Source organism: Drosophila mauritiana, chromosome 3R, assembly GCF_004382145.1.
Source record: "Drosophila mauritiana strain mau12 chromosome 3R, ASM438214v1, whole genome shotgun sequence".
Lineage (NCBI taxonomy): Eukaryota > Metazoa > Arthropoda > Insecta > Diptera > Drosophilidae > Drosophila > Drosophila mauritiana.
The window spans coordinates 20141369-20165990 of NC_046670.1; the positions used below are offsets into that span (position 1 = coordinate 20141369).

The window sequence follows — 24622 nt, forward strand, 5'->3', positions numbered from 1 at the left end:
ATAAGGAATGAGTGTGTGCGTGTGTGGGGAAGAGCTCGTGTGCGTCTCCCAGTTATTTTTTGCTGTTTCGCAAATACCTGGCCACCTTTCCACATCGTTCTGGCCCCGCCGCCTGCTGATAAGAAGGAGTCAGATCTGCTGCCCCCTGTGTATCTAATCACAGTCTAAACGGAGAACAAACGACACGGCCAAGGGGCATATTTTTTGGTTTTCTGGTCTAACCAAAAACACATAATCTCCATGTGCAATCTGGCATTATTGCGCGCCTGCAGTTAATTAGACAAATCAATTCGTAAGCTGATTGGGACAAGCTCTCGTGTATTTATACCCTCTGTGGGCAAGGTCAAAGCTTAAACCATAAACATTGATGACTTGACAAAATGCGATACTTTGTATGAGCACGTATACGATTACGGGGCACTCTCTTTATAACGAAAGCTCTGTTTTATGAACCTTTAACAACGTACAAACTTTATTTTTAGACATAATGTTTATAATGCTCTTTGCTTCCAGTTTCTCATATGCAATATCAACTTGATCAAAATAATATTTTCCTACTGAAGCTAGTCGTATAAATAACAGTAATGCTCGTATTTATGGGTTCTCCATATCGATAGTGCACTGTAACTGTGCAGGAGAGTTATCAGCGACGAACTGAGCGCAAGACATAACGGAAACCATAAAGATAACCGTTAAAGCCAGTGACACGTTTCATGATGTGCAGAAAAAAAAAGCTTAATAACAATATGAAAATCCAAATTGAGACCGTCTTTGTTTCGTTAGGACGTAACCCACTTACGTTATAATTTTTATGCCGATCTCAAGAACGTGAACTCCACAGCAACTCCTTTGGAATTCCGCGTCAAGAGATTAGCAACTACTCATGTGCCTCTACTCTCCTATGCTCTTCCGAGCTTTTTTTAACGTTATTGTTTCGAATAGCGATGACTCAGCAGTTTAAAAATAGTAAACAGCAAACAGGCGGGCAAATAATAAAATAAGCGAAATGAAAAAAAAAACTTGCTGAGCGGGCATTAGGCAGCGGTGGCGGGAGAGGCTAGGAAAGCGCTCGAGAGAGGGAGAGCGAAGAACGTTCCGCTGATATCAGAAACAGCAAAAAGATCGCCGTGCGGCATGACTAATGAAAAAATTGTTACGCGGTCACAAGTAAAATATTTTTGAGGGCTTTCGCTCTTATTCTTTTTTGGCAACACCGAAAATAACACCATGCAAAGCATTTTCCATTTTCCCCGATCTCACTCACTCTCACCTGTTGGATTGCCCCGTTCACCGTTTTTGGGATGCTGCTACAGAACGCTCGAAATTCGCCGAATTAGAACTCACTGAGCTAAATTATATAGCTATGTACATTAATACATAGGTACGTCGATCGTATATCAGCTACACTGAATCGAAATGCGTCATTATTTTATTAAATTGGTTATGCTAATTACATTAACTCTACGGCACGTTGCGCGTTGCGATCTTTACCGCATATAGGTATGTGTGTGTGCATATATATGGCTATATGGATTTTCGAGTCGCGTCGGTTCTAATATTTACTTTACTATCGTATTCGATTGTTCGTGTTCGACTGATTTGCCTCTGACTCGCGCTCTGTTCTTTTCGCTTTGCTTTCCGCCCTGCTTTTGAGTGCTTTTTTTTCGTCGTTTGTTGTTGTTGGTATTTTCGCTTTTTTATTTGTCGTTTGAATCGCAAGTGAGTGGCAATCGCGAAACCTGAGCGCCCGCTCCCTTCTACACACGATCACTCGGGCAAACTGTGAACTAATTGTACAAAATTTTGTATGCTAATCGCGCAAGAACGATAAACTGTAAAAAAAGCTCATGGGCCGAGTGGACTTGTGCTTGAGTCGCTTGTGCGCGCGCTTTTCGCTCGGTTCTGAGTCAAAGCTTGCGGTTAGTGGGTGGGGAATTCGGCAACGATGCGCAATCCACTTAACGGACCAAAAGCTCGTTCATCACTTAAGGGAACTTTTTGGCAAGCAGAAAGCTCACACTGAGAGAAACTTATTCTTTCACTTTGTCTAGATTACTTTGGCTATCTACTAACAAACTTGATACAGGTTCAAATATTTACAACTTTTTTTTCAATTAGTTGACATTGAAAAAAAAGCTCGTTGTGTAAATACTTTTGACCACTCTGTATAACTTTTCGTAGTTTTTAGTTGTAAATAAACATAGTACTCACTCTCATTCATGTCCATCAAGTGCAGATCCTCGTCGGTGAAAATGGAGTTGATAAAGCCATCCGTCTGGTTAATGTCCGATGAGGTGTTCTAAGGATATCATCGTTTATAAAAGCTGCATTGAGAGATGAGGTTGATCCAACTTACCCCGTAGTACATCAGATCGTGCTCCACTTTGTAGGCGGCAGCAGCAGCAGCAGCTCCATCGGCCTCGTGACTGGAGTTGGTCAGATGCATGCTGGAGGTCACAGCCGATCCCAGATTGTGCCCGTAGTGGGGCTGCCCGGTGGGGCAGATGTCGCCCAAGGCGGCGGCATTCGGGTGGTGCAACATGGCGGCGTGGTGCGGCGGCGGTGGTGGTGGTGGCTGCAAGGAAGCATTGGCGCCACTGCCATACTGACCATGCTGGCCAGGAGTGCCGGGTGCTACGTTCGAGGGACTCGCCTGGTAGGAGTAGCCGGGATAGTGGTGCGGATACGGCGACATATCGGATACCCCGCCCACCATGCTCGGAATGGGACTGAAGTAGGTGGCAAAGTCCTGAAGGCGCTCCATCGAAACGCTGCGATTCAGACGCGGCATGCGGCTCTGCAAGTGGAGAAGAGTGGGGTAAAGACATTGATTAATACGGCGCTCGTCGCTTAGCCGCGTTGATGTATTAACAAGGTGAGAAGGGTTCGGAATTACGAAACTTATAACTCAATAACCGATCAATCATCCGCCAGGGGAATTCTCTAGAAACGCGGCCAGACAATAAACCGAATTCAAATTGCGCTACAAGTAACAATCTCCTGGCTGTCAGAGTCTCCATCTCCGACTCCAACTCCAAACTCGGAATCAGACTCACTGTGTAAGCCAAAAAACGTGCACAATGTATCGGTCTGGCGATTTGACTGCCAGGCCAGATCGATCAATGTGGAATTGAAATGAAATTCGTATCTTTCAAATTGACAAGTGCTCGGGGTTCGCAGCTCAGCCAGCGGTCTTGGCCAGTTTTATTTTTGTATCAGTCTTTTTTTTCTCCCCCCGTCTTATTTGTTATTTTCCTAAGACTCTTCCTCTGTAAAAAGCTGGGTCTGTAAGTCGTGGCATCTGGGGATCTTGGCATCTCGGGCTGGCTGGGCTGACTGATGGCCGGAGATCGTGAGACTACCACTACGACTTCATTAGGCCGCCTTTTGTTATTGTTAATTACCGGTGGGTTTATTTATTTGTTCAACTAATTCCGCAGCCACCGCGTGGGCGAATGGCCAGGGTATTATTTCATATTCGACTCCCATCTGAATCACACTCACACTCGAATATAATAATCAATATTTCCTCGAACTGCGATCCTTTATCGTCTCGCTTTTGGCGGCACCAATTTGTTCTTAATGCTAAATGCCGCCGCCGCGTGCAATTAAGATCTTTCAGATGCGATGGACACCTATATCTGGCTGACGTTGACGCTGATGCACTTTGACACTGACATTGCCGATACGGATCGAAAACGAGAAATCGAGAAACGATTATTCCGACAAAAGAATCCGAATACTGGATTCGGATCGAACTCCTTTGCGCGTTGACGTTGAGTTGTCGTTTGACCAGCATCAACTGACTGACTGACGGAATGACAGTAGCCAAGGCAACTCACACAGATACTCCGAGGAGATGGATGCATTCCCAGCTGAGTGTGTGTGTGTGTGAGTCAGTGAGGGCTGAGCAAACAACCTGTATCCCCCGAGTATCTCACCATTCCACTCGCATGTGTATCTAATGAATGCCTCAACACGCTCCTGAACGCAAACAGGTATGTGTGGCAGACCAAAAACGGCAGGTAGGAGCCATTGGGCGTTCACTTCAGCCAGTTGCAGTCGCTCTGTTCGTATCTTTGTATCTTTGTATCTGTGAGTGCGCAACGCGCATGTGTAATTTGAATTGTCACTGTCTTGTCATTAACTTCTGGTGTTGGCCATTGTTTGTTACGCTTCACACGCAAACAAATCCAACCGCCGACTTAGACACGGTAGCCGATCTCCTTACTGCACACATGTATCGATCTGGAGAGTGCGATCGTCCAGGGGTTTTTTGTGGGCACAAGAATCTATTCTTCGGAACCTCTAATTCAACCTCAACCGTTACGGAGGCGAAGAAATGGGAGGAAGGTGCATTAGATTGCATATTTGATAGGGGAATTACTATCATTTAAGAGTTTTTCATTATTGCCGATCCCATTAACGGTTGTCATGCACGTTTCGCTAGATTAGGATTATAATCTCGAAGCGGCTTTTCTTTAGAATCAAGAAAGTACACTTTCTAGTTCCTCTTCAATTTCTTCAATATTTATTCCACTAGCTAGCAATTGCGTAAATCTTTTTATAATACAAATAACTATTTTTAAATGAACCGTAAATTAACCCAATGCTCATTGATCATTTTTGATGAATTCATACAAAACATGATGCAAGTTCATAAACAATTATTATTAATGGCAAGCAATTTTTCAAAAACATGAATGCTCAAAATAAAGCAAAGTACAAGTGCATTTAGTAAGAAAACCGTATTTTTAATTGAACGAATTCCCAAAATCGTCGTTTAATCTCCAAAACAAACAAATTTTTTTTCGATATTTGTTGAACATATTTCCGCGAAATCCGCAATCCATCAATGGTCAGCCGGGATTCACCAATATTCAGCGACGTCAGCCGACTTGAACTACTATATTCTATGGATTTCACTTAGTCCCTGTTGCCAACGACCGGCAAATCCCCTCCAGAGCCCAGCCAACACACCTGAGCGGTAGTTTCGTGTGTTTTTTTGTCATTAACTTGATTTATGTGTGTGCACAAATCGAGTCCCATGACAGCCGCAGTCTGAGTTTCGCAGTTCGAGGCGCAACTTAAGCCTCCGCAGCCATCAAACTGTTTACATAAATTGAATTAAAATCGTACAGCTCAAAAAAAAAAATAGGGGGGGGGGGGGGGGGGGGAACTACAGCCAAGAAAAACAACGAAGCGAGGCAAAGCAAAACAGAGATGCTGTAAAATAATTAATAAAGTTTTTTTTTCACTCTGCGCTGATTTTTCAGCGCTAAGCTTTTTGCAAATATTTAAAATTCACATAATTAAAGCCGCGAAATGGGCGATTAGGGGGCATGGGGGGAAGGCGGTAAAGGGACGGACATTAAGAGATACATTTTTTTGTAATTCGCGCGCGCTAAATGGGGATTTAATTGCAGGGGCTACCGCCGAGCTGAAAAGATGCAATCAAGCTGGGAGGGGAACAAATTGGAGGGCAGCCACCGCGGCAAAGTGCCACCGAATTCAATAAACACTTCGGTCCCATGCGGAAAAGTCAAGTGGCACATTGCAAGCGAGACAAAAAACCAAAAAAACAATGAAAATATTCAGGCCCCAAGCAAAAAGTCAACGGCAAAGTGTTCGTAATGAACGCAGGCGCCTCCCAGGCAGCAAAACAACGCCCCACTTCACACTTCTCACATCCAGAGAGTTTAGCTTAGTGATTGCAACTAGCAGAGGATGCACACTAATCATTTTATTAAGTATAAGTTATAAAATGAAAATAAATAATTGTGATAAATTCAAAAATATCAATCATACTTATAGTTCTCTTTGTGTAACTTAATTTCAAGCAGTCTAATGATTTCCCTATGAAATCCAGTATTATTTTTCTCAGTGCATAGATAGACACTTTAGGACAGGTAGCCACCGCATCACCGGGACACATCATCAATGAATGCAAATGCAAGTGGCAAATTAAATGTGATCAGGAAGTTGCATAATGATGATTCGCACTAGGATCAAGCGAAGAAGTGCTGGAATAACAAAGCTCAAAGCCGCCTAATGACACTTTCCGTTTAAGGGCATCGATGGCAAATCTCCCCAGAGAGTCGGCAAAGGATTTTGGGCCGACAGTAGTTCTGCAGAATCCTGCGAATAACCGATCATCTGGCTCATTAAATGGCTTTGCCAAGTGCCGAGCCGACAACCCGCTGGCATTCACAAAAACCGTTAGTAAAACTGAACGGACCACATCAAACACGCCGGACTTAGCCTAATCCACCAACTCAGGCTGACCACTGTGGTTTTCCTTTTATGCGAGGTGTGGTGTACGGTTTATGAGTTTGCTACCGGCGAAAAGGCTTTACGGTAATTGCCGCTGACTTCGTGACTGTTTCGCTTGTGCTGCTGCTCTGCTGTCTCTTTTGTCAACTCTATGTCCGTCTCTTTCTCACGGGAAGACCAGGCAGGTCAAAGGTTGAGCACAGGTTTGCGCTTCATTCAGGAAGCACTTGTGCGACTCAGACGTGCGGGGGATTAGTTTTATTGGCCCGAAGACGGAAGCATTTATATTGCTAAACATCAAGCAATAATAACAGGAACTATATCTAACTTTAACTGAAATTAACCTCAAATTTGTAGAATTCGAAGCTAGCAAGAAAAGACCAAAACTCCCGGAGATATTAAAAAAGAATCGAGTCAAGTAAAATCTTTAGAAAACTTAACAAATTTCAAGAGCAAACCAGTCGAGGTATAAAACCAAGATGGAAGACTATGTATATATGTATATTATCTCAACATTGCTCGCATTCGCCTCACTTCCATAATTTTATAGCTCTCCCCGTACATTTTTGATGAGCGTTTACAACAAAAGCCAAAAAAATAATAATACAAGAAATCGTCCGACAAGAAACGGCTGAAAAGCTGCTGAAGATTGAAGAGTTCAGGGGAGAGAGGCCCAGAAGACTGGGAACTTGATTGACGAACTTGTGGCTGGAAACGGAATAAAAGCGTTTGACTTTTGGGCCAGGAGAGACATTGTGGAGGCAAGGTGGGGAGCATGTACAACCAGATTTGAAGCTTTGTACAAACACAGCAACAACACACAGCGCTCCTCTTGAAGAGAGCAGCCCCAAGATCAAGTGCTTCAGAACACCCCACGAGGAAGGAGAGGTCGGGAGACGAGGCCATACCACGTGAAGAGCCAGAAGAAATGGAAGGCAGATCACGAAAAACGAAAAATAGAACCGAACAGTGAAAAGAGCCACTCCAGAACGAGAAGCAGCCCAAGAATAACGAAAGCGACGTGCAAATGATCCTTAAATGAATACATATGTATATGTATATATAGCATATACAACTAAGGTCAATTTGTGACTCATGTGGCATTTGGAATGCAATAAATTTAACTTTTAGTTTTAAAATCATATAAAACAGTTTTGACTCTCATTTCAACAGTTTGCAAAATGCAATGATCGGTTAAGATTTTTACATTTCAAAGTAAAATAAAACCAAAATTCTAACTGAACAAATAAATTATCTAATATATTTGTTTTAGAACCTTAAACCTTATTCGAGACCCCTATTATTTCGACCGCAGCTGTACATACACTCACGTTCGGCCGAGTATGTACATGTGTACGCTTGTAAGTATGTGGAGCGCTCGACGGATGGCAGCACTTGAACCGAGCATCCGCATCAAATTATAAATAAATATACCTTTTTGTCTGTGAGGAGGATTACAATCGATGCACACATACCTGGTGATGCCCATGATGGAATCCGCCGGCAGCTGGCTGCCTCTGGAAGGCGCTGCCCGTGCCGCTGCCCACGCCCACACCGACGCCAACGCCCACGCCGACTCCACCACCATAGTTGGCCTGCTGCACCGCACGCTGGTGGGCGGCAGCTGCAGCGGCAGCATGGTGGGCATGGGCGTGGTGCATCGACGCATGGTGGTGGCTATGGGGATGAGCATGAGGGTGGCCGTGGTGCGGATGGGGGTGGTGGTATGGCGGAGCCGTTGATTGCAACATCTCGTCTAGTTCCTTCTTGGCGTCCTCATCTAAGTCAAACAGGGGCGAGCCCACAGAGTTTTGGAGGTCCTCGAAGTCGCTCACCGAGAAGCTATCGCCGTCAGCCTTCTCCGGATCGTTGTCCTTATTCTTCGCTTCTCCGCTGGATATTCCTTCGCCACTGAGGAAATCCTCACCAGTTTCCGAAACAATCCGTTGAGCTTGGTTCTCGTTGAAAGCGGCAGCTGCCTGCGAAGTGGAGGCCACCGGATCGTTGGATAACTAGGTGGTTGGGAAGAAGTCGATAAGGGATTTTCTACGGTGCAAATGGGACATCGAACTTACCTCGTCTTCAAGCGGAAATTCAGTGAGTTTGAGTACGTCGTTCAACAACTCATCCAGGGGCAAGCGAATGTATTCACCTGAATAAAAAAGAGAAAGGCATTTAATAAAAAAATCCAACTCCTTGCGATTTGTTCTTAGTTCTGTTTAAAATGGTCTTTATTATATGTATATACACTACCAAGAATTAGAAGAATACAATCTTTTGATCGCCCACTGTATACATAATAAATAAACTGCATTCCCTTTGGAGTAAAACCTTCCCCAGAGTTAATATCTTTGTGACTGTATCAAAGCATGGAAAATATAGGAAAATATTTTGATCATTTGAATGGAATAGTTGAATCTCGTATTATACTCGCCCACTTTGAATCGAAACTCCCCAGAGAGTGATCAATTTTCTGCTACAAAAACAGTTGGAAGGTTCAAATCTGTGGGGGGCACAGGAAAGTAGGTATATAAGGAGCGTCCCAAACAGTAGCACTTTCCTGTGGGAGACTGACTGAGTTCGTAAGATCCGCGGAGAGATCAGAGTGGACAGTAACTAGAGTCAGTCGAATCATTAATCATAATCATAAAAACGTGATCTTTGAGAGATCTCCGTCACTCAAACCCCGTCTGACGGAAGCAGCTGAAAAATATTGCAATAAATGAACGATTTCCCAAGCTCCCTGCGGTCTCACCCACATCTTCACTTAATTAATGATCAGTTTTGACAGCTCCCAGATATCGAAACTAAACACAAACTAAACTCGGGGAACAACAATACGAAAGCTTCCCTCAAGTGTATCGCTTACAATTGACTCGCAGACAATTGATTCCTGGTCAAATATTGATGGCGGCCAAATATTTGCATTGGAAATTCTCGGGAAAAACCAAGTCAAGAACTGAGTGGGGGTATTGGATATTATCAGAAAATTACTACTTAAGATCAACTCGAGTTCCACGAACAGGGAAACGCAGAGAACCCGAAGGTGGGCAAACATCTAGATAACGCCAAAACGAAAACCCGAAAAAATAAAGGCTAAAACGAGGGCGCAACTTGGTCGAAAGACAGGAGAGAAGAGGATAGACTCAAGTGGTGTGACGACGACGACCTTTACCGGGGCACTTGAGTCGGGTCAAAAAATTAGAATAAACATCACAGATGGAAGCGTTTGGTGGTTCTCTTTGGGTCCGGCCAACACAATTCGACCAAATGCTTTGTTATTCTTACGATTGGTTACAAAACAACTCATTCCCCCGCCGCCAGCTTTTCCAATTTCCATCGCACCCATTTTGGGCCCGTTCTGTTCTCTTCTGTTCTGGCCATGTTTTTTTTTCGGCTTGCTGGCTTATAGCCTGTTATTTTAGGGTTCTCCCTTCTTTGCTTAACTTCTTTTTTTTTTTTTTTGGTAACAATTCCGTGGTCCGTTAATTTTGGAATGCGTTCGTGTGGGTTTCGAATTGTTTACTTATCGTTTTTGGTCTTTGGGTCGATTGTTTGCCTCTCGTTTCGTGGGTTTTCAGCTCGCATTGTGGCCGAAACGACAACGAAAATATTAGTAGATTCGGGTTCGTGTGCTTGCCTTTGTTTTGTCGTCCGGTTGGTCAGGAGCAACTGTCAACTGTCACCAGCAATTAGGCGACAAGGCTCACAGAAGGCGTTGATGGGGCCAACCATTGTTTGACCATATTGGTATGGGAGTGGGTACTTCAATTTTCGGTTTCCTTTCAGGAAGTTCGCTCGGAAGGAAGGAAGGAATACTGTGGGAGCGTTCCGTAATGGAGCCGCTAATGGGGTTGATTGAGCACTAAACACCGACGGCTACTTGATATTTTCACAGGGGTGACAACGAAGTAGTTTTGGGGTGGCATTGGGCGGTACACTTTTCTGTGTTTGTACAGATTATAAGCCTAATCGAAGAGGTAAATAAGGCTTGACTTGTCCCAATAATTGTATAGTAGAGATTGAAAACAAATAAAAAAAACAGTTTTTAGGAATTTTTGTTTGATTTAGAACGAAAAATAAAGATCATTTTCATCAATTTTTTAAAATCAAATATAACAATTTAATACCGAGTTTTTACTCAATTACTGCCCCACGTTGGGCGCCAAGTTACTGTGTTATACGCCCATACTAAAAACCCTATATTCAGCAATATGTTCGAACAAAGAGTGAAGTATTACGAACCTTTATTAGTTCAAGGGATGCTGCAATGATGACACAGTTGATATCTGTGAACAATTCGTGTTTATAATCCAAGAAATACAAACGTCTGTAGAGCCAAAGTCAAATCTGTCTTGACTGTTTTAGTTTTTTTCGCGTTGATTGTCGTAAAGATCGGTGTAGTTGGCTTTTGTGAACCGATTGAATACAAATCGTTGCAATAAAGCGCTGATTGTTGTTGATATTTGGCCAAACACTTTGACAATTATGTAACGTTTTGACAGCCAAAATGTTGCAGAATCAACAATGGCGTGCCGACTAAAAGCAGCCAAAGCAAAAGCAATCCAATCGCAACTTCGATATTGCCGTTTCCGTTGCAGACAGACTTTGTATTGTGTTGTCTTTATTTTTGATTTTTTTGTGCTTTGCACAATTCGATTGTATATGTGTGGAAAATGGGTTTAAGTTATTTTGCAATGCCTTTGGTTATTGTAGGGGGCTTTTTTTTTAGAATCGCACAATGGTCACTTGAGTATGGGGAGCTTGGTATGTATTTTTGATTTGGTAACTTTCACTTTTTTTTATTGTATATCTTTTGCACAAATGCAGACGCGTAATAGTTTACAAATTTGTTAATGTTTGACACAGTTTGGTGATTATTTTTTACAGTCGAACAGAATTTTTCCAAATCATCTAATTGGCATGGCATATAAAAAGAGCCGAAACACTTGACTTGGCCAGAACGAGCGATTTGAACTGTCGATTCGGAATGCCGCGTCACCTTGCCGGGCTCACAGTGTTGTTAACGAATTTTCGCCGGAGCAGAGTCCTTTTTGCTTGTCCACGCCCACGAGAATTCGGTGGCGTTATATTCCATCCACATATATTTTTACCCTTATGCGATTTTCTGCGCGCGCGTCAAGCGTCCAACGTTTCTCGAGCGTTTATAAAAATTCAAATACGATTCTAAAACGCTGCTCAAGCCTCTGCCGCGGTCGCTGCTCCGCCATCGCTGTCGACGTCGACGTAGGCAGTGCCGCAAGAGAAATGGCGCTCTCAGCTCGTACTCAGACAATGGGTGCGAGTGAGACAACCATATGCACTTCCTCCCCGTTTTGAGCTGACTTTGTTCATGCGCACTCGCACTCGCACTGCTTGCGTGTGTGTGTGTGTGAGCAAGGGGCGGAGCTTAGAGTTCAGCTTGGCCTGTTTGTATCTGTTGTACTTTTGCTTTTGGCCGCTTCAATATGGACGCTTTGTTTAAGCCCGATGTCTTCTACAATAAAAAAAAGGCCAAAACTGGTTCTCTTGTTCTTATTCCCAGCATGTGCATGTTCCACAGCCAGAAACTGTGTGTGTGTGAGCCATTAGGAGGAAGGAAAAACAATCTAATCAAGTAATTTAAACAGTCAACAGCAATAAAAACTGCTTAAATTTGCATGGCTTAGACTCTCGTGCTATGAAGTAACTTTAAAGTAGTAAAGACCAAACGTTTAATATTTTAAAATATTCAACCAAATACATACAAATTTCTAAGTAACAAAACCAAAACGAAGGTAACCAAAGAAATTAAAACTATTAAGAACGTTTAGAATTTGCTGTAACCCTCTCATAATTGTCAGCTCTTGGTCAAGTAGGTCTCTTGAAAGTCCCCCAATCGACAGGCCAGCAGCTGTCCCTTGTCCCGAAACTTCTTTAGGCTCAGCTGCAACACCTCCATCGATTGTATTTGTTTGGTCAGCTCCGCGGTCCTCACGGTCAGGTCATTCAGAGTCTCATTGGACTGGGCTTCCCAGCAATTTCGGACTTTTGCCAGGTGCTGTCGCAACTGGAGCTCAAACCCGCTGACAGTTTGCTGCACATCCGTCCGCAGACGTTGTTGCAAGAGTCTGGAGTACTGGCTCTTGAAACTTCGCTCTTGGGCGGCAGTCGTCCAAGCGGCGTACTCGTAGATGTAAAAGGATCCGACGAGCCCACCAAGGATCATTACAATTGGCCAGTTGAACGAACGGATGGCCATGGCGCCCAGCAAAACGGTTCCAAGGCTGCCTTTGGACTTAACCAAAGATTCCAGCATCTGCCAATGGTTTCCGTGAACTAAAGGAGGCAGGGGCAAACATTTCTTGTGACCATTTCGTAACTTTTGAGTTCGGAATGGACTTGCGTGCAATGGTAGGTTTCCTTCAAGACGATGCCACAGGGCAGTAAAGCCCAAGGAAAACCGAAACCTAAGATCTGGCTGAAAGTCACTCATATAGGATTGGCAATCCAGGCCGTAGATTAGTTGCCAATCGCAAGATTTCTCGGTGATCTGAAGTCCCATTTCTTTCTCCATATCTAATATTTTTCTCTGTAGCGGTATGGAAAGACATTGGAGGACTCGATCTTCAAGAAGATTATCCAAATGGGCACATAAAGAGCGTTGGTACTGGCTTATTTGTGCTGGGAACTCCGGGTGAAATGGATGCGAGAATGATAGCACAGCCGAGGGCATTAACGTTTTTATCTGGTCGTTTAATACGCACCGACCTAATCTTTGTGTCATTTCAGTCAGTTCTTCGAAGCAATATTGAAGGTCTTCTCTTTCACCTTGCATTTCTAATTCCCACTCTTCTATTTCCGCATTCAAGTTTGCTCTTCTCTCCTTATTTTCATCTATAAGACGACTTACTTTCTCTATGAAAGGGCTTATCAGCGTGGATTTTAACTGGTTTAAAATCTTCTGCGCACTGAGCAAGTGTGGCCCAAACTTGGTTTTTAACGCTGACACCGCAAGGCAATTCGAAAAATCATTTTCGAAACGCAGGAACTCCTGATATCGCTCTTTTGTTTGTGCCGAGGGATTCTTAATGTGACCATTCCTTATATGCAACGCCTCCAGTGCTGACACATGATAGATCCTTTCCCAGGCTTCCTGCGCCGTGGAATAAACACCTAACTCATCCACTAGCAGATTAACGCAGCGTTCCATATGCTGATCCTTTACCTTCTGCTCCATTTCCGGCTCCATACTGCTGGCCTTATCCCATCGATTGTTGAGTATAAAGAGATTTGGACGCGAGAGTTTGGATGCCACGTCCTTGAAGAACTGCCTTTCCACGCGCGAAACAGTGGACTCGGCATTGAGAACTAGGATGAAAACATCCGCATCCATGCAGTAGCTATCTAGGCAGTCGTCCAGTTGCGCTGTTACATCCACTCCAGGTGTATCCATCAGAACCACGTCGTAGTCCAAGATCGAGCATCGGTTCTTGGCCATATTGACCTGCAGCAGAGTTGAGGGTTTCAGGGCACCTGGCGAATGTGCACTGGCCAGTTCCCTTAGGGCACTCAGTTCCATATGCTCATCCTCCTGCTCGACCTTTACGTGCTCGGTTTCATCCGAGCCATTAGCCTGCACTTGGCAAAAACAACTGGTGGTGTGGCCCATGGCGCTGGGCAGGATTTTTTCATGCAAAAGGGCATTGATCACGGCACTTTTTCCGTTTGAGGTGCGTCCAAAAAATGCCACCTTCATTCGATCACGCGAAAGTACCTTTGCAATGGCCTCCACTCTGCTTGAGAAGGCGCACAGGTGCTCCAGCATTTGCCGATCTCTTAACAGGACACTGTCCTCCAAAATGGTTAGGAAATTGGACAGGTAGTTACTCAAATCGTGATATATATCCTGCAGCTCTGTCTTGGCGTCCACAAACTCACTCAATCGCGAAGACGACGATGAGCGGGATATAAACGAGGACACCGACGAAGTACTTTCTCCCGAATCAGATTCCGCCATTTCGCTTCGATATTACAAAAATGTGAACAATTATTTATGAAATATATGCAACTTTAGATGTTGTTTTGCTCGCTTTTTGAGGAGTTGTGACATATTATTTGATAAGCTGCTTTGAAAAAAGAAGCTGGGGTAAGTGTTTCACAATGATATCTAGATTTGTGTTTACAAAATGCCATTTAATAGCTACATAAAAAAGAGATTACCTTAGTTCCATGAACATGTAAATTGTGTTAAATCAAATAGTAAACCCGATTCCTGAATAATTTGGCACAACTTAGGTGCAATTTTGAACTGACCCCAATACCTTTCAACTAAATGCACAGCCTTTTTAATGCCCCACGATTTCCAGCTCGCAGCCCAATAGAAATACACACTTATTTACCCAAAAAATTAACACAATTATCGCAATCATGGAATCACCCAAAAGAGAGTCGGAAAAAGAGCAGGCAATATGCACATTAATGGGCCACTGAACTAATAGACCGGGCCAAGACCATAGAGCCCAAAAAACGCTTTTGGTGAACTTCAAAAATACCAAAAATACAGTAAATAGAAAAAAGTCAAATTGGTTGGTTGGCTGATGCTCGGTGCGGGCTGAAAAATTAGCAGCATCATCAACAAGGTGAGGAGGGGGCATTTCGATTGGATGCTTGTATAATTTTTTTCATCGCTGCTAGAAAACAGTAGGAAAAAGAGCACAGAAATATTGAACAAGCAAAACTCGCCTGGTTAATCATTTTTTTTTCTCTTCAATGTTTTTTGAGCGTTTTCTTGAGTGCTTTATTACAACTTAATTAGTTTAAATTGTTGCCGGCGCAAAAAAAGGGGAACAATAATAAAGAAGCCGATGCTGATTGAGAAAATAATGATGGGCGATTAGAGGGGTTTAGAGGGAAGCAGGTTTGTATCCGGTGAAAGACAATCAAAAGCTGTTTCCGAAACATTTTTGGTAACAAAGCATATTTAAATTTTAAATTAAATTCGCTTTCCCCAGATAGAAACCTTGCTACAAGGAAACGGGCATTATCATTTCTTCATTTGACTGGCTTTTAAAACCGTTTTCCAACACTTCAACGACCAGCACGAGTACAGTTTACACGAATGCATCGCGCATTTGTGCAGGCTTACTGGTATTGAATTCAAATTCACCAATGACTTTTCACTATCCTCGAAAGAAGAGCAAAAGCTGTTACAGAAAACCAGTGAGCAACAATTATGACAGGACAGATCCGCGTCAGCGGATAGTGTCAACAATGAAATTGCTAAAAGAAGCCAAGTCAGATTTTAGGACAGAAGGGGGCACACTATTGTTAACAGACATGTGTATATGGTAGATGGCGGTAGGCAACATTATCTGAACTTTACGCCACTTTTTGTTGTTAATGAGTTGCCACAAAATCCGAAGAAGCTGAATGAACCTTATGAATGAGTACGCTGGCTGCTCATTTGAATAGCCTCATTTGAATGCCACAACACATTGGAAATTCAATTGGAGTAGGGAAACAAGCGTTGAAAATGAGTAACTTTCATAATCCTTAAAGCCACATGAGTACTCAATGGGTCAAGTATAGTTTAACCACTACGCTGGCTAATTAAACGACGAACTTATTATGCAATTCTCAGTTAGTTTTGGCAATACTGAGACATAGAAAGGTGCCGGGTGAGGTTGCGCAAGACGAAAACACTTGAAAGTGATACGATTATGCAGCAAAAAACCGTTGACCAGGCCAGGCCAGACTAGACCAGACCAAAAATAAAGCCGGTCAGGACTGCAGCCCCTCGCATCTATACCGATGCCCCTCTTCCCTGTCTGTTTGTTATTTTGTCAGCATGTAAATTTTCATTTTTTTTTCTCATTTTGTAAATTTGTAGCGTAATGCTGACCACGTAGAATTTGAACAATTTCTACGGTCCGCACCGTCTCCTCTGGCCACTCTTCACCAGCACTCCCTCGCTTTTCCAGACAACAGCAGGGCGCAGAGTGGAAGAGGCGGGTCAAGGAAGGCCACCAGACAGTTGAAAAAGATGAGGAATAGAGATCTTCAATAGGTGCACCGCTGCACCAGATGTGCCCATCGAAGGGCAGGAAATTAAATAATAACTCTAGTTTCCATGCCGTATGAAGAAGAACAGGCAAAGGACAGAGTTAACTTCAATTAATTAATACCTTTGTAGAAGATTCTCCCAATTGTCTAACTATTTTTATATCAGATAGAAAAACACTTTAGAATGGACATTTTTAAGCCCTAGTTCCTTAACGGTTTCTTTCCAATCTATAAAACTATCAACGCAAGAATTCATCGAACGTGTTTCTAGAGTCTTTCGAAAACTTAAAAGAATTCAGTTTCATGTTCCCACCAAAAATCCCCTCTCCACAAAACCAGTGGTCAATAAACTTGCGTAGCTTGGCAGCAACAAGAGCGGCCTAACTGATTGCATAATGAAATTTAAGCCACCGAAAAAGAAACCAAAACCGAAATATCTATAACATAATTGAGAATAAGAGCATTTCTCGACGATACCACGCAGAACTTCTGGCCAAGTCATGATCTTAAAAGTTGTCAACGATCTGAGAAAAAATAAATAAAAAAATAAAAAAAGGTGGAAAAAGAACAAACCCAATCGAATTGAAAGGCAGCAAATGTAATCAGATTTGTGATTCATTGGGAGATGTATATATAACGTACAGATAGATATCGAGAATCAGAACTGTTGAAAACAAACGAAGCTGATTGGAGGACAGGCGACAAAAAGCGAGACGAAAGAATAACCGAGCGCTACTTGCAACTTAATTGCCATGATTCGGATCCTAGAAGGGCAATGAGTAACATATGCCCCCATGACAAGGCAACCTTGACAGGACAATGGCCGGAAAATGTCGCCCAATGGTTACTACTTCATTTCGAAGGCTCAAAACTAACGAGGAATAACTCGTGAGAAGCCAGGAACAACGGGTCTAAACTCACCTGAACGTGTGCGGACGATGGAATTTATGAACTTTTCGTTTAAAACTCAGTTCAATAGTTTCAATAGTATAGGCAATGAAATACCATTTACTGAAACAGCAACCGAAAAATGACTTTCATTTTAGTCGTTTTATTTCGGAGGGCGAACAATGGTGGATAATGCCGCCAAAGGCTGCGGACTTTAGAAAATCGTTGGGTTCGATCCGTGGGGAATTTGGATACGCACAAATCCGAGATCGAGGCCCAAACCCGGGCTCAAACAAAGGCGAGTGTGCGTGTGAATGCGATATGAATCTATCTATCGGACTTGGGTGCGCATCAATGGGTTTTTAATAAATGGCCAAACGAAGCAATCAATATGAGCAGCATAAATGCTCGTGAATAGGAACATATATATCCAATATGGTGGCTGCTGTGCTGCTGCTGCTGCCCCTTCCACTCCACTACTTCTGTCCCTTATCCCATGGCACACAAAATGGTGGCCAGCGATTTGCGACTTTCCGTTCTCGAGGGAAAGGACGGATGAAATCCCATTCAGAAGCTACTTTCCCTCCCCCTCCCACTTCGATGCCCAGCTCAATGAGCCAGTTCGACAGGGGATGAGGCAGGAAGTGCCCGACAGCGGCCCAGTTGCAAGGGGGTAGCAATCTAAACCCTTAAATTATAAATTTGAATCAATTTAGTCAATTGAATATATGTGAAGGTAACATACAAGTTGGGGTTATATTGAGGGTTCGAGAAAAATCTGCATGATTTTCCATAGCCAATGGTTTTGAATATCAATCAACTGTCAAAGTTTCCAATTGCACACTTTTGAAGTACAACTATTTTAAATATTCACAGGCAATTATTTTGCAAAACTTTTTTCTTCAACAACTCCGCTTCAACAACTCCGCTTCGAAAAATAAAAATAGGTATCGATACCAAGTAGAATTTGTGATTAGTCACTTTAGTATGGCCGTCTCTAATATAAGACTAAATATGGTATGCTAATTTAAAATCACAGTGATAAATATCGATATTTTTTGGGTTCAAAAATGTCGGTTTTTTTTTAAATTGATAACATTGATAACATGCGCCTAATCCCTTTACCGACTCCTTCACTGTTTTCGCTTTGATCAGCCTATGTACAGCTTATAGGCCAAAGTTGAGACCTTGCAGCTTGTACCACCCCGCGTTTGCTGCCCCACCGGAACTCAAGTTCCATACCATATGGTGTACATAGCACTTCTTTCTCTATACATATATTATTTCTATATATATTTATGTGAGTTCGTGTGTATGTATAGCTCTTGCTATTTTGGCGAATCATGTTTCGTTCATTTTTCAAAAGAAAAATGTTGCATGCGAGGCGACGCGACGCGCGGTGGCTGCTACTTTTACTGCCACTGCCACCGCCTCGGATTTGGATTCGGTATCGTATCTGCCCCGCCTTCCCCCTTTCGACCCAAAGGCTCAGTAGTCGTGGTCTCATTCCGTCGAGAAAAGGCGGCACGACCCAGTCTCAGAGGCCCAGACGAGCTTGTGCCCCCCACCCACTCAAAGCCATGACTTCTCCTCCTCCTCCCCCACGGTTAATAATAAAAGTTCGTGTGCGTGTCAAAGTTTGTTTGAAAGGCTGCCGCTTGCTGATGCCTGGGAAATGGGAGACGAGAAGCGGGACGCGGTTTGCGGCAGATTAGCAGCAGCCATCGGTTCTGGCCTTTGTGGTGGTGGCTCTGGTGGGGCGGGTGTTTTGCTGCCACACAACTCAAGCGGAAAAAAAAGCTCATTTTTCTTTTAATTTTCGTGCCTGTCAACTCAAAATGCCTACATTCATTTATAAACGTCTCGAAAATACACGCACACCAATGCCAACAATATGTTTTAGTATGCCACCCCCCAGGACCCTAAGAACTCCATCCCCCCAACAAATCCAGGATAATCAATTTTCGTTTATATTAGAGCAGCCGCCATCTTTTTGGCAGGCCATTTTCTTTTGACTTATTTCGTTATTTCCCTTTCTTATCAGCAAATAACTTTGATAAATTTTGGTATTATTAAAAACGATATAGTATACATAAACGTTAACTTCATTTTAATATTGCAAAATTAATAAGTTAGCAACTCCTTTTAATCAATTACAATTAGGTGAATAAGTTAAATAAACAGGCGACCAGACATTTAAAGTACGCCAACCTAATCCACCAATTTAGTTTTATCTAGCAACGAAACGTGCCATTTTATACATATCTATAACTACTTCTTGTCCCCCAAGAGATCTCCTGCTTCTGTAGAGCTTATCTCTGGTTATTTTTGAAAGTGAAATTATATTATCCTAGATAAGATACGGACGGACCAAATGTAACCAGAACAAGATCGCAGATGTACTAGTTTATTGGAGCGGCGACTCACCAGTTTCGTTATCGATGGTAAAGGGTATTCCGTTCCATTCATTGGAAATGTCCTCCAGGGGGTTCTCATTGTCCTTGTCCTGTTTGTGGGGAAAAAAACGCCATTAGTTTGGATGAAATGGATATGGGAGGGGTGCAGAGCTACCGACCACTTTTGATGGCTGTTAGATAACCATCACCGATTCGACTTTAGCTTTATCTCTTTGTAAATATTGTGAAATTCCGTATGTAAATCGTGGTCGAAACTTTGCTTTACTTTACCTTATCTTGCTGAAGCTCCTCCAGAGCTTTCAACTTCTCAATATCGTCGGCAGAGGCGGCACTGGCCTCGTTCTCGGCGTTCACATCGGTGTCCTTGAAGCCGCTGGACTCCGACATCGAGGGATCCGAGGACTTGGTCTCATCCTCCGGCTTCGACTTGGCATTGCTCGCCGCACTATTGCCGCTGGCGTAGGAGGCATTGATGATAGCCTCCTGGTCCAAACTGAAGCCCAAATCCACATCCTGCTTGTAGAGCACCTCAGCGATCTCACTCTCCTGCAAGGGAAAATTCCAGTCAGTAAGGTAGCACATTGATATCCCCATAGATAACATAGTTTAATCAATTGCTAGCACAAATGCCTGACCATTAAGTTCGTATGGATGAACACTCGCATATTCACAGCTCCTTTGCAAGGATTACAATTCAGTTCATCAGTAGATCTGCACTATTTGGATTATCTCGGTTGCACTTTCAGTCTATGTATCAGGTGTTTTGTTTATATTATTCACGATCTCGATCACGACGTCATCCGCATTTGCTAGTTTCCAAAGAGAGACTGAAGGCTCCAAGAGCCCGACGAGTCATAGTCCATAATGGGGACCTCGTCCGCTCTTCATAGCTCTTCCTCACTTCGCGCCGCTTTACTTAATGTGATAATGTCGATTTACATTTCGCCCCTGCTGATAAAGTCGTTTTTGCATAGATAAAACGACGTCAGAGCTTTATGGATAGCGAAGAATGGTGGATACTCTATGAATTTAACTTATCACAAGGACTTATATATACGCTTATAACACTTATATTTTTAAATTCAATTAACAAGTGTTTAAAGTTCGTTTGCTTATAGTGCTTATATAGTAATAATTAGTCTATTGTAAAGTCATCGTGCTGCTAGCAACTTTGGATCTTTCGCAGCCTGAAAATTGAAGGACTATTGTAGAAGGGTAGCTAGTTTCCTAAGAGTTATAATCCATTTCTAACTGAGCTCTCTTAAGATACCACCTTTGGACAATTGTAAGACATAATGCCACTTAAAAGATTATATCTGACTGGCTGTCACGTTCGAATTGATAGTGCTGTAAAGTTGGGTACTAAACATAAGCCGAGGTGTACTATAGGTTGGCAAGTGGTAAGTGCCCCCTACATATAGATTCTCTTATTTCACAATTCTTATCGGCTCTGCGCCATAACTCATTGCCCATCGAGCGCTCCCTTAACCCGCGGAAACCTCTCGAAGAGTGCTCGCTCTGTGGACAGCGCTGATCGATAGTGGCGAATCTTATCAATGGAACGCCGCAGAGAGCCAAGTCCGTGGGCCCAACGCTGGGGCTATATAGTAATTATCAGGCCGATTCCAGGGGGGCGTATGCGGAACTTGGACGGGGGGCCGGCTGGAGCACTCTCTTACGGCGTGCTTTGTGGCCCGGGACTTGTTTACGCCGTAGCGAACGAACGCCAGACCGGATCTCTTATCAACCGCCGCCTGCTACGCCACACTGTAAACAATATTCTGCGGCTATAAATTTAGCACCTAAGAGCGGGCCATACACTTGGCGAAAACTTTGAAAGAGAATTGAATCGAAATATTGTAGATCGCTTGTGGGTTTGCCAATGAAGATGTTTGCTCGAATTCTGCCAATTCATGCGGTGGAAGAGAGTGACCAAGAAGAGGAATTCGAGCTCAAATTATAGCGTTAATGATGCATTATTAACGCTGCTGGCCGAAACCACTTTAATCCTTTTCTTTTTTGGCCAAGTCAAGTCGGGCTTGGCCAGGGAACGGGGGCGTTGTCGCCCACACTTAAGTCCGGGCAAAACCGTTTTTGGTTTTAACAAACAGGTAAAATTCGAAGTTCTCTATGGTGAGGCATAATATCCATTGAACTGAAGGATAATCACAGGATAATGGTCGACATTAGCAGTACAATTGCAGTTCCGACCATACAACTTTCTGATGTTTTAATTGAAATCTTTTTGCTGCTACGTTTTCATTTTTAAGGTTTTTGTTTCGTGTGACATTTTCCCGTAGCGTACATTTTCTTTGCCCGTTTCATGCTCGTCGGCCCTTCGTGAGGCTTTCTTGGACTTTTCCACAGTGGCAACAAAAAGTAATCAATCATTGTGGCCACGCCTATCTCCTGGATTAGTCAGCAGAATATGGCGGCGGCATCATTGGTCTCCGCTCTGCTGCCATCTCCCTCGCTCTCCTGACCCCTGAGAACCGTCGGGAAAATTAAGGGCCACTGTGTTGAGCCCAATCAATTGCTGCCGCGCCAACGCCGACAGCGACGACGACTGAGCAGCTGGCGGAGCGGCGGCAGAGCCAATTCCCCAGGGACCAAGTGCGCGTAAATACAGTAAAGCATCTATAAATCAAATCATCCAATTCAGAATTATAGAAAGAAGGAATAGAAAGAAAGGTAAAATAAAGTTAATGGCAACCATACACGATTTTATAATTAATATTTTCAATTGCAATTGGTTAAAAACAATATTAACATGGTATTCATTCTTAAATGATTTAAAGTTTCATAGTTCAGCCTCTAGAGGTTTCACTGTAGTTGAAAGTGTGCTGCTGTGCGTTGCGCATGTTCGGTAGAAATGAGCAATTAAATTGAGCGGAGCAAAGAAGAAGGTTTTGGGATCCCAACAAAAATCCAAAAAGCCGAATCCTCCCCTGCTGGCATTTCATTATTACAATTTTTTCTTCATTTCGGAGGGTTGTTTGAAACACGCACATACATATATATATATTTGTACATAGCTATTTATAGCTCTTGATTGGAAACTTCGTTTTTAATTAAACTTTAAAGCAAAGTTGAATCGAATTTTCAACTTTAAAACAAAGACGAATTGAGTTTTCTTTTCTTTTCCAAAGCGAGTAGAGCAAAAGGTAAACCAGAAAGAAGTTCCATATATCCGACTTCTTACAGTGTAGCCAGTTACAGTTCTTATCGGTTAGGGTCGAAAATACGACCTTATCTTGTACTTATAGAATTTCGCGCAATACGTGACATTTTAACAGTTCGAGAAGCACAGGCGAATATAAAGATATATAACTTGGAAATTCCCGAAATGAGATAATAAGGAAAAGGAGCGTCTCAGACCAAACTAGATGAGGACTTGGCAACATGATCGCAAAGTTCAATGATCTACTACTAAACGCGGAACCCTTTCTTAGATTTTGGAACTACTCCAATGCCTTGATCCACATACATAAACCGACTTATTTATGGGCCAATTCTTATCGCTAGGGCCGGGAAAAGTCTCTCCACGACCTTGTAGTGTTCGCTGAACCTTTAAGTTCCGCAAGCGGCACGTGGGCCGCTCTCGAGACAGCGATTTGAATGAGCAACCAAACCGGGCGACTGACGAATTCAAGCATTGATAAGTGGCAGATAAGAGGCGGGAATTCTAAGCACATATACCCGAGCTATTTAGTTCTCTATAAAACTGAGTAATGCTTTAATTCGAGCCAGCCACCAGCGATCAGTGACAATCAATCAAGTTGCTGTTGTGCCCCCCATGTAGCATCAAAATATTGACACTTGTAGCCGCTTGTGGCGGCAATTAGTCCGCTTAACTGAGCCGATTTTTACCATTAACTTGACCACAGAACGCCGACGCAGAATGGACAAAATGCTATAGCAAGATAAATGAGTTTCTGATCCTGCAGGGGCGGCAAATGATGAAAGTCGAGTGAAAGCAAAAGAAAGTAAGCGAGCGGAAAGAACAGGGACGGGGGCCTCAAAAAGAAGCCTGCACGAAGGGAAGGGAAATGCTCGGGTTAGCAAGAGTCATTAATAAAGCCTCGGCGAAAAGATTTTTCTGATGACACCTGAACTGACAGCGCAGCACGAACGGAGCGATCACTTCAGCATCGCATCTGTGGGATACAATCCCAGATACAAGATGCAAGATACAAGAGAAGTAAGTAGATTTGAGATCCCAATGCGGCCGGCAAGTGTGGCGCATATTAATCATGAGCTCGTCAAGCCCTCAGAAGACTTGGCCGGATTGTGGATTGTATACCACCAACAAAGCCGACCGATGTATCCATGTATCTACACATGCCTGTGTTCACTTGTATCTGACGGATTGCTTAAGCCCCGTTTCGAGTGTCCTGTTTTGCGGTTTGCGTTTTCAACAACCCCACAATGGCGAGCTATTAGGCCTTAATAACAGTTCATTTGTGTCATCCAAACGGTTTTCCCTGCAATTATCAATTTCAATTGAAACTCAGGTCGATTTGGCCGCTCTGTTCACCTTATAATCAATTTGACATCTGAACTTTTTGCTCGCTGCACACTTGAATAAACCATAGGCAATCATAAACTTCTTTAATCATTTTCTAGTGTTTCTAGTTTGTTCTTTTTGAAATGTGTATGACACGGCACTTGTCAGAAGTTCGCGAACCATAATTAACTGTATTTAATTATGGCAGTTAAACAACAAAATTGGTGGGAAATAAAATTTTAGGCAAAAATAATAGAAACAAAACGTATATGTAGAAACTCTTGTATCCAAGTGAACGCTTCTTCATTGCTTCTTTGGCTCAGGGTAATTAAGTGGGAAAATGCAACGTAATTACAGGCAAATTATTTTTCAATTTGCAGCCTTTACATATATTTGCTTTTTTCTTTCGTATTTTTTTTTTTTTGCCAACACTTTGCACTACGGCCGGCCATGTGAATAGAAAGTTTATTCACAGTAAACGGAGATTAATGGC

General features: G+C 43.0%; 2 protein-coding genes across 5 annotated transcripts in view; both read right to left on the reverse strand.

Annotated features, from left to right (window-relative positions):
• LOC117144475 (segmentation protein cap'n'collar) overlaps positions 1-24622 on the reverse strand; it is a 37311-nt gene that overhangs the window by 3838 nt on the left and 8851 nt on the right. For 3 of the 4 annotated variants that reach the window (XM_033309648.1, XM_033309647.1, XM_033309649.1), the window contains 6 exons: positions 19893-20168; positions 19633-19711; positions 8349-8425; positions 7749-8285; positions 2357-2797; positions 2212-2299 (listed from right to left, as the gene is read on the reverse strand). In XM_033309648.1, coding sequence (XP_033165539.1) covers positions 2212-2299; positions 2357-2797; positions 7749-8285; positions 8349-8425; positions 19633-19711; positions 19893-20168 — 1498 coding nt within the window. Of the gene's footprint in view, positions 1-1270; positions 1772-2211; positions 2300-2356; positions 2798-7748; positions 8286-8348; positions 8426-19632; positions 19712-19892; positions 20169-24622 lie in introns of those variants that run through there. The other variant, XM_033309650.1, reaches the window with a different exon arrangement.
• LOC117144476 (transmembrane GTPase fzo) lies at positions 11991-14346 on the reverse strand. The gene has a single exon (XM_033309652.1). The coding sequence runs from the start codon at positions 14270-14272 to the stop codon at positions 12113-12115; it is 2160 nt and encodes a 719-aa protein (XP_033165543.1). The 5' UTR covers positions 14273-14346; the 3' UTR covers positions 11991-12112.